At 38.3% G+C, this 10,823-nt stretch overlaps 1 protein-coding gene across 1 annotated transcript in view; it reads left to right on the top strand.

The window, feature by feature from the left end:
* LOC111248395 (uncharacterized) overlaps positions 1-9,132 on the top strand; it is a 10,676-nt gene extending 1,544 nt beyond the window's left edge. Inside the window, exons 2-9 of the mRNA XM_086982445.1 lie at positions 3,550-3,815; positions 5,126-5,795; positions 6,410-6,604; positions 7,003-7,231; positions 7,699-7,932; positions 8,186-8,350; positions 8,524-8,676; positions 8,853-9,132. Of these exons, the coding sequence (XP_086838571.1) occupies positions 3,784-3,815; positions 5,126-5,795; positions 6,410-6,604; positions 7,003-7,231; positions 7,699-7,932; positions 8,186-8,350; positions 8,524-8,676; positions 8,853-8,863 (1,689 nt within the window). The 5' untranslated portion in view covers positions 3,550-3,783 and the 3' untranslated portion in view covers positions 8,864-9,132. The remainder of the gene's footprint in view (positions 1-3,549; positions 3,816-5,125; positions 5,796-6,409; positions 6,605-7,002; positions 7,232-7,698; positions 7,933-8,185; positions 8,351-8,523; positions 8,677-8,852) is intronic.
* The last annotated feature ends 1,691 nt before the right edge of the window (positions 9,133-10,823 follow it).

Raw genomic sequence — 10,823 nt, 5'->3', positions numbered from 1 at the left:
ATAATTGGATTCGAAGTTTTGCCAGTATATATACAAGTTTTTACCCTCTTATGAGTAAAGGGTTTTTTTTGCTCTGGTTCTATTCTCAAAAATGTGAGAGACTTTCTAGCTAAATAAAAACAATGATTTTCGACAGTCTTCGTAGACAAGTAAGTCGCGTTTTAGGATATGCTGAGAGAGTAAATTTCTTTATGAAACTCATGCTGTGCTCTTATATAAATATATATATATGGTGGTAAAAATGTCAAGTGCCATATTAGTCAAATCAGCAACGTCTTTTATCGCTTTCCAAAATAGAGCTCACTGAACAGCTCTACGACTCCTAGATCTGCTCAAACTACCATGATATTATGATTAATAACGGTATAGCTCACTGGGCTTCTAATTTTTTTGGACATGTTCTTGTAGTGTCGCATGCTCAAGCGATAGCGGCGGCGGAAAATGCGGTGGAAAAGCTACGCAGAAAGAGTGATTATTGGAAAGAGAAGCTTCTACCGGCCTCCCGTGTCGGTCTTGAGGATGCTAATACAAACAACGAGAACCGAGGCAGTCAAAATAACAACAACAACAACTGTACGAACAACAACAACAACAACAACAATAATAATGGTGCCGACAGAAGTGATGCCAGTAAGAACAGCTGTCCGACTACCACTGAATCGGAAGGAAAAAGCCCAACCGGAAATAATACCAGTAATCATTTAAAGAAGTCAAATCCAATAAACGAAGTAATTGTGGCCGAGAAACAGCAAGGGTCTCAGGTGATCATAGATGACCGCTAGTTTCTGAATCTGTTTAAAAATTGTATCATACATTTAATTCACGACTGCCTAACTTTTTTTTTTATAATCCATTATCATCTACAGATCTTTTTCGTAAAAAAAACCCTAATACCATTGTACAGCACATCTTTTGATGGTGTCATCGTTTACGATGTTTCTGCTTCTTTTGTAACACCGTGACGAGAAGGCCACTTAAATATCTGGATTTCAGCTGTTTCTATTGACATCGTAATCCACCATGCTTACCTGTAAAACGGAAACTGGCCAATCTGCCGGGATGTCTCTGGTTTCTCCTCTGGCTTCTTGCGGCTAAATGTAGATAATGTATTATATAACGGATATATTGCTTACGGAGCTTTTGCATGTGAGCTGTTACCGGATAAACGACCTTGGTCGAAATTGTGAACTTTACCCCTTAAACTGATGGATTCAGATACTCTATCGTGATAGCAAATGTATTTTTATATTAGCAGGGCATTTATGTTATATCAGACATTCTTAAACGACATTAAAGCCAAGTTTCAAGACTTAGAGGAAGCACAAGTGACAACATACTACACTGTCTGTAAATATTGCGTGATTTTTATGTAGAAATAAAATGATATGGCGCATCAGTGTATATTACTGCTACTAGAGCTGAGCAATATTACTTTACCGTTACGCGACACGAATAAGGTGCTATAGTACCTTAATATTTCATCGGGACTCTATGTATACGGACATAAAAATAGAAACTTACTGAAATTTATCGAGCAATGAATGAACTAAATGATATTGCCGCTAATTGTGAATATAAATAAGAGTTTTGTAATTTAATGCTAAAATGCTATGATCTTATTTCATATCTAGTCAACTGGAATTTTGATAATTTGGGCAAATTTGGTACTGATTAGAAATAACGGGAGTCACACGTTCGTTTTTACAAGAAGATAAATGAAAACACTTTTTATGATGAATAACGACGCTAATTATACAATTAGCTTACAAGTGGCTTAGAACTGTTGGGTAACGTACTGCTAGCAGGCGACAGCAAAAACATTTTCAGACAAAGCTCGTTAAGCTATACAAGTGATGAGAGCTCTCCTGGTTATATTAAAAAAGTGCATGAAAATAAATGGAAAAAAATTTTAGAAACTCGGGCAAACGGCGGGGTCAAAGAACTGCGAGAAACGAGGAAGGTATATTTGCGTATTTAATAGATAAAAAGAGAAACAATGCTTCTCCTAAATAAAGTGGATATTCATCTCGATTTCTGCCCATTTCTGGATAGCACAGGTTCGCTAGGAATTCGTCCTACACTAGCCCCTGGATAAAACTTCCATTCGTCGAAATCTTACTTTTTTGGAACCAGTGCCCCAACTCAGTAGTCTCTTTCAAAATATTTTGCAAGCTTAAATCAAAAGTCTACTGAATTTCATTTTGGCACATAAAAAATATCTGGTGCCTGAAAAAGAATCTACTGAATGTATTACCTTATCTTTTGTTTTGGAACACCATACACATGCTGAAGTCAGCTGGGTAGGGTGAAAACTCTTCGTTTTGTTTTTGTTTGTGAAGATCGATAATAATGCCTCGAACTGCCACACAAGTTTGCCTTACATATAAATAGAAAAAACTCTAGATTAGTAGTATTACAGATAAGTCTCTGCTCACGCGTTAAAAATAGTATAGCTCAAATGTATTTGCCAACACAAAGAATGGCTTTATTGATTCTCATCTACAGCAAAAAATAAACACTTTGTTTTGTTTTCTTTTTGAGATACAGTAGTATACACACTGGCAGCTTTTACACTTTGTTCGACTCTGTCTTTTACAACATTAATTTATATATGTTCATGTCTAACCCACTTCGTCTATTTTGACTCATTGCTTTGGTCATCATTTCCAAAATTAAAGGAAACAGAAACATTATGTACACATATTCGATAAAGGATGCACGAACGCCTATACCACTCGGGATAGTTCTCAACCGCACAGGGATATACTTTTGTGCCCTTTTTTTCCGAATCAGTTAATATATACCTTACATATTTTATTTGTTTACCCTAAATACTCAGGCGCTCATCGTTCGCACTCAACCCGGAGCCCATATGAATGTCTAACTATCAATTACTATACAACTGACTATTAGACACGAATTCTCAATCCTAGTTACACATACCCCGCACTCAACTACCGGTAATATAAATACCTAGCTTTAATATTTTTTTTTTCGTATTTCCCCTTGTTTTTTCTCGTTTTTCCCCTTGTGTTTTTCCCCTTGTTTTTTTTTCATTTTTCCCCTTGTTTTTTTTTTCGTTTTTCCCACCCCCTTCTTCGTATGTGTGTGTTTTTTCCTTTTTGTTTTTGTGTGTGTGTGTGTTTTTCCATTTTGTTTGTGTGTGTGTGTGTGTGCGCGCGTATTTTTCCATTTTGTTTTTGTGTGTATGTGTTTTCCATTTTGTTTTTTTGAGATACATCTCTCTTTAATAATTTCTCAGGAAGTTGGATTCTTGATGTTCACCTTTCCAAGGAGGCTCAAACTTTGCTTGTTAGGCGATCGTGTACTCTTGTTTAGATTGGTCCGTTCTAACTACTCTAAACTGTCGAAACATGGCGCTTTCTGTTTTGAACAATAAAAACAAAAAGAAAAAAAGAAAACAAGAAATGTATATATATACACCTACACACACATGTATGCATGTAAGGTGAGCATTAGAAAGGCTAAGACAAATATGGCACTTTACCATGTTTACGTTGCTTACTTTAGTCAGCCACTTTGTTACAGAAGTATCGTGATGAAGTTCAATGTGCAATCAAGGTGAGTATCGCTCCAGTTCTGCAAGGCGACGAGGGTGGCCAGAAACGCGAGCTGAGCCTTATTGACAAAGTCGTTGCGAGTGTCGTAAGCAATCATCCTTTCGTCGTCCGATTCCTTGCCTGTTTCGTTGCCGGGGTCCCGGCCACTTCGGAAGCTCAAGCACGATTTCCAGATACGCACCTACGAGCTTACCTAACCGTCATGGAGCTTGTGCAAGGCGTTGACCTTTCCGTGTGTGTAACAACTACTGTTAAGTAATGTTGCGTTTCTCTTAGTATAATAGTAAAATGGGGCGGTGTGTTCACAGATACACGAATTCCTGCGTGCAGTGAAATGTTACGTTGCACAGTTTCATGGCGACTGGCCTGTTTTAATTATGACGTTATTACCTTGCAGTGTTGACTGGGGAATTTGTGTTCCACCTTCCTAGAATATACTACCGGGTGTCTTAAAAATTTGGATCTATGCAAATTAGACGCGCATTAATCATTCGAATCTTTCGTTATCATTTTCAAAGTGTTTAATATACGCGTCATTTTTTTAGTCGTTGTAGCGGTTTTCCAATATAGTCTAAGAAACTTCTGGTTTCGTTTTTCTTGAAGCTTCTCAATGGAATTTGAACCTTTGAAGTATTTCCTAAATTGCCTGAGTTGCAAGGTCTAGGATACAGGAGTTAAGCCGACACAAACGTCTTTTACGCAAAAAGTCAAGTCGCCACGTTTTTTTTACATTGATAACTTATCCTTAGATTTCAGGCCTATTTTGAGGGAAGCATTACGCGATTTTTTCCAAACTTTGTCACACCTTTTAGTGACGGTGGAATCAGTTAGCGTGAACTCCCTATGTTCAAGAAATACATAGGCTTGGCTCCTAGCTTTGGACCTTGAAGCTTTTCTTGATCTGGACGTGCTTGAAGCGACACTTAGACGATTGTGATTTTCCTTACCATTTACCTGTGTCTCGTTGACATTCAAACGATTGAGATTTTTTTACCATTTACCTGTGTTTCGCTATAAGGGACGCGTTGGAGTAAATTCCTCTTGAGTGCGTTGGGCCTCTCTACAATCACTAGAAACGCATTTCCCTCGGCATAATTCTTGTCGAAATAATCCATAATCCAAATATTAAACAAAAAATCGAAGTAATCCTATATGGCAGCATTGGCATCACTTGTATATACTTGATTTCGGCATTCGCGGTCGTAGTACCGCTCTTCAGTATTCCATCCTCGTTTTCTAAAACGCGTATAACGCGTAGACACGTTCGGCGCCGTGAGCCTATCACGGACTAACAATTACTCGATAGAAGCCAAGCAGCTCTATCGTTGCCTTCTTTGGCCCAGCAATGCATTAAAACCTTTCTCTGACAATTAGAACTGCCTTTATACAAAAATATTTTGCTATTGCAATGGACTTCGTGGTTTTCTTATCCTGTTCACGTCGAAGTATTTAGTAACACTACTGTGTTGAAGGACACAATAGCAAACTGTACATTGATTTTTGGTTAACGTTTCGTTGTATGATACGCAAAATGGGCGAATCAGATTCGCGACGAGGTTTCGTCTTTGTGGGCGCGAGTTAGCAATCCACATTATCGCACAGCTGGCCATGGCCGTCGAGCATTTCCACTTTTGCGGGCTGATCCATCGGGACATCAAACTCTCAAACATTATGATATTGCATAATGCGCGTGTGAAGCTTATCGATTTCGATGTGTCGAAAATCTGCATAGCTCACTTTAGCCGTATTTATTCCTTGTCGTATTTTCGCCGAACGTATGCGGAGTTTCGAGTATCAGAGAAGATTGGTACAGCCGCATATATGGCGCCTGAGCTTCATCTTGGTCAACGATTTGGTCGTGCCATAGACTGGTGGTCGTTGGGAGTCGTAGGCTATCGTTTATTTCTCGGCCGACTGCCATTTCGAGGTACGACAGAAAAGATGGTGGATCAGATCACGAACCAAAACCTCAACTGGAGCAGTAACACATCAAAAGTCCCGGGCATGAAGGACTCCAAGGCACGTTGTATTAAAGAGTTTCTAGCGAGTATTCTACACAAATCTCCATTGCACCGATTAGGTTCGCGCTCATACGATGACATATTCGGACATGAGGTATTTTTAGGGCTCGAGTGGGAAAAGCTGTCGCGTAAAAACTTTGATTGTCCTCCTCTAAAGGAACTTGTTGGCCAGGAGTCTTCAGGAGGTAATCGGGTAAGTGGGTTACCCTATAATACTACTGAGATGCGTGATGTGAATCAGTACAACATTGTATTAAGCCGATTTACCATATGGAAAAAACGTCGAGTTGAAGTTTTACCCTGTCGGCTTTAAACAAATACGTATACATTATTTAGTAATGGTTTAAAAAAAAAAAACTTTTAAAAGTAAATAAAAAAGTAGTAAAGCTATTTCCTACTGCAAGACAAGAACTTTAATCATTGAGCATTAATCAAGTTGTTCTGCAGACCCCCTCAGCACAGCTACAGAATCATCTGTCTAAGCCACGGACTAAAACATAGATTACTCTATCTCAACTACGTAGGTAGTATATTTCTGTAAATATGCTTGTCCGCATCATTTAGTGCGCAAAATGGCTAGGTACCTTTCCTTCAGAAGAGTAATATTATTTAAGGGAATGAATTAAAAAAAAAGCAGTTATTAATACCCATACGAGTGATTCACGGTCGTTTTCTGTAAACGTACCATGAAAAGCCGTTATTTCATACATATATTGTAGTAAGGCTATTACATACAGAATGTACTACATTATGCTCTCTTGCCTTCCGTACAATGGAATCGTTAGTCTGTATGACACTTTGCTGTAGGTGTACGAAGAAAACCCAGTCATGGACGGAGCACGTATGAAACAGGGCAGGCGACTTAAACCTCCTGCTTTTCAAGAGCTTGAGGATATTCCAAATGTCCAACACGTGAAGCTCTATACGTTCATTTCGGCCACGATCAAAAATCTCGTCTCAAAAAAAGGTGGAACCAGTGATTTTCTCGACGAACCTCCTTCGGTAGGTGAGGGCATTGAAATTGCAAGTTCAATGTCGAGCGGGAGTTGATGTGAATCTTATATACACTTCGATGTGTTGATTTTATTTTACTGCCAAAATTAGGCGATCGCAATTTAGAAGGCTTAGTCGCTTTTTCGTCGCTGCAAGTTAGGTATTTCTTTCATGTGATTTACCACAGGCAGAATAAGCCTCAACCGTGTGGGATGCTTTAATGACGGATATCAATAACCTGTCTTTTGATTAGGCCTTCGAACCTATTGCAGATAGGACATTTTTGGCCTGATTTTTTTTGTTACGCGTAAATGTTTTTACTAAACGGCGGTTTTGTGTCATTAATGATACAAGACGGAAATAAACCCGCGCATCGTTGATTTAGTCAGTTTACTCGTTTTTCGTAGGTGCGACATATCACGAAGCTTTGTCGCAGAAGTATCGGTGAAGATTCTCTATCTGGGGAAGTGGGCCAAACTTGTGAGCTCGCCCGCACGAACCCGGACACAGTGAAATTCGTCTGTGATATGCATCGGAAAAGATTCTGTCCGTACCAACGCACACCTGTTCTTTTTGAGCAGATGCCTGGTTATGACGGTCAGCAGAAATTAGTAGTTCGGAAAGTTAATCATCCGGGTAAGTTCCTTGGCATTTTGACGTCCTGGCAGAATCGGTTTCGGCGGTTTTCGCTACGATTTTCGGACAAGGAACCTAAAAGTCCAACGAATCGTCAGCTTCTTAATGCAACCATAGGCCACGTACTATCATGTACAAATATTCAATTTGAACGCAGTTTAATTGCAGTGAAAGAACGATATGAGATACATACACATATATATGTATATAAACCATAAAACTGCTACATGGCTTATCATTGCTGGTACTTGTCGGTACCTGAAACTGACATTTTTTTGACATAGTTTTTTGTTGTTTGCCAGCCATCGAAATGAACATATAATTTCACAACTAACAAAACTATAATATTCGCATGGCTATCTCTAGATTTTTTAGTTTTTATTTTTTAGTTACTACCTACAACCACTAGTGCTTAGGATTCATTCATTCCGTAGCTAACGTTATAAATTTTAATTGTCTTCTTTTAGCCTTGATTTCAACTCTCTATGAGGGCGACGTAATTGCCCGAATCGCCGGAGCCGATAGTGCGCTCTGGGATAGCCACTCCGCCGAAAGTCTATTCTCCATTCAGAGTTGTGTACCTATCGAGGTGATAGCCGATAATGCATTCCGCTTTGCAACAACTAGCTCACTTGCGGTGGACGATCTGCAGACTCGCTATGGCATTATCTCGGTCGACTTTGTACAAGCCGGCAAAATCGGTCAGCTGTTATATAAATAGGCAGTACGGATGCGACCAGTTAATCGGTTTGCTTGATTAGTGTTGACTTACAGCTTATGAAGGCTACGTATCTATAATGACATTGTGTACGCTTGACATTTTCAAGCAACGTTCACCGGCACATACTATAATTCATTCAGTATCATCAATTTTTTTGAAATAGTGGGCTTTTCTTCGACATAGTACAAATATTTCAAGATTTAAGATGTCTGATGCCATTGTATGGCTTTCAGCTTGCCCGGTATTCGGTAGTATGACAAAGTGGCCTTACGGTTTCGAATGTCGTGCGCTGAAGTATTGGAATCTCAAAACCATGGCGACGAGTAGGGTGATTGTCGTGGGGCGTTTCGATTTGCACAAACAACAAACAGCTGAAGCATCTTCGAAGTTGTTTTTCGGTCAGATATTCGCATATATACTCTGAGTATATACGAATATGAAATATGACGGAACTCATAGAAAATATAGTAACCCGCCTGTATTAATTTGAGATAATAATTTTTGCGTTGATATGAAAGTGAGTTGCGCAAATTGTTGCCATTGTTTTTCTAGAATACAGCCAATATTTCAGGCGATGTCATCCTGTCCGTGAACGAAGTAGTCGAGGTTGATGCGTGTCTTCGAGTCCTCAGGGGAAACAGGGAGCTTAAGAATGTTAAAGCTGTGCCGTGTTCCCCGTTAAGGAATCCCCTCATCAACACGATTACCCCACCAGATTACCGAGGTCTATCTCAGAAACAAATTTAGCAAATTAACTGAAAAGAGAAAGGCAGATCTTATACGTTGTATTTGTTGCTTTTGCGCTAATTAATTCCAAGTTAGCTTGGTTGCTAATTAACATTGCGTGAATGTTTCCAATGTGTCAATCTAGCCAAGAAATTTTTCGGTTTTGTGTTTCAGAGCGAAGTTAGCAGCTGCCAACTACATCCTTAAGGGATGAAAAAGATATATGAACACTCATCATATATTTTGTGCGTTGTGCGTTCTAAGGTATGTTTCAGACGGACTGGCAGTGCAAGATACTGTCGATATTGAGAAGTGTATGATAAGAAACGAATCAACTTTGTTAGACGCTATCGTTCTCAAAAATGATTACTTTTCTTGACAAAAAATATAACTATTAAATAAAATATATATAATAAAAAAAAAAGTAAAATATCAACAGAAGGAGTAATTTTTTTATCTAGAAATTTTTTATATATGACACCAGTAAGTTTCCTAGTCGAAATGCACCCTGTAGATGTACATACGTATTGAATGAATCAACAATTCGTAATTCGTAAGTCGTAAGCAGGTGTTAGTACTAGCAGTAGAAAGTGAAAAAAAAGGAGTATCAAAGTCTTTCATTTAGAAGACATTGTTATTGTTTTGTGCACACTTCTAAAGAATCAAGAAAAAAATGTTTGGTGTTGCATATCGCCAAAGCATCTCCGCTCAATTATTTCGATAAACTTATGGTGCCAAACAAATATTTCGAGACCTGATTTTAGCCGGCTGAATTACGAAAAAAAACCGGCCTCCAAAAGCTGGCAATATATTAATACCTTTTAGCTGTAAAATATTCTTTGTAATCCGCCTTGTATCTGAGATTCATCACCAACTTCACATTCATACTGGGCAGAATATTTGATGCTGCTAGAATGACATAACATTTAAATGTGTACCTAGATTTGACTACATCTTTCACTAGGATCGTATTATAGAGTATTGTTTTCCTTCATTACCTCGAACCTCATTTTTTTTGCTCTGCATCAGTATATAAACTTCTCGACCTGTCGAGAGGAAAAGCGGTTCATAATACTATGCTTGAGGCCCGGCTCGCCTAATGGCAATCAAAAGCGCTCGCATGCGGAACAGGTACAGTGCAGCAATTTTCGACAGAACCCATCTGCTTTTCAGTCTATTTAATAAATGGCCTCGAAGTGTTTATTAAATAATCAGTTTTAGATTACTTTGGAACTAGGAAAAAGAATCATTAGGTGCGATATATAATTATATATATAATTATATATATCGCATATATTATATATATATATATATATATATAATATATATATATATATATATTATCATCATATATATATATGTAATCAACAGGTTATTCCTATTTTTAATCGATACCCAAACTAGAGCGGCCTGATTCTGAGTGATAACTTTCGTCGACATTTGGCTAAGTCGGTGCGAGTCGAGTTTCTCCTGAAGCATTTAGAATGCGTTACCTAACTATGTCATCTTGCTATTTGCATACCTAACTTTTGCAGTACCTAATAATTAATGATGGAAGTTAACTAGTGCTCAGATAAGTGGGTGAATGAAGCCATGGCTAAAATAAGTTTAGCCACTAAAGGCATACTGAAGCTGCCATTGATCAATATAATATAATTGACTTACTCGGCATTGGCCACCGTGCCTGCAAACAATGCAGTTTATTCTTTTGTAATGGAACTTCTAGAAGCGTATTATTTTTCAATAAGGTTATTATTGATTGAGCTTTGTAGTAGATGTAACGTATAGGGGTACGCCGTAAAAATAAAGAACAAATATTTGGAGGCATAAAATAAATATACGCTTTTCTAAACGGCCATTCGTCGTAACAGAATTGCGTAAAAAGCATCGGATGGGACACAAAGCAAGGACTTTGTGCAATAGTATACTACATTTTTTTCTGCCAGGGCTTTTCAGCTGGGGAACTGGCTTTTTTAGAACTGGCTTGTGCAAAAGTTATCATAGAAAATTTGTGTGAACAAATAAACTGCTTATGCTTGGACGGCAACCTTTGGCAGAGTACTATTTTGCCTGATATTTTTATTTTACTGTAGTGTAATTTCTTTATACTTCATTGTCTACTTAATCGCCTTTTCTTGTGCGTGC

This window comes from Varroa destructor, unplaced genomic scaffold, assembly GCF_002443255.2.
Source record: "Varroa destructor unplaced genomic scaffold, Vdes_3.0 BEIS01000003.1, whole genome shotgun sequence".
NCBI lineage: Eukaryota > Metazoa > Arthropoda > Arachnida > Mesostigmata > Varroidae > Varroa > Varroa destructor.
Note: the sequence above shows the minus strand (reverse complement) of the source record. Positions and strands in the feature narration are given on the sequence as shown.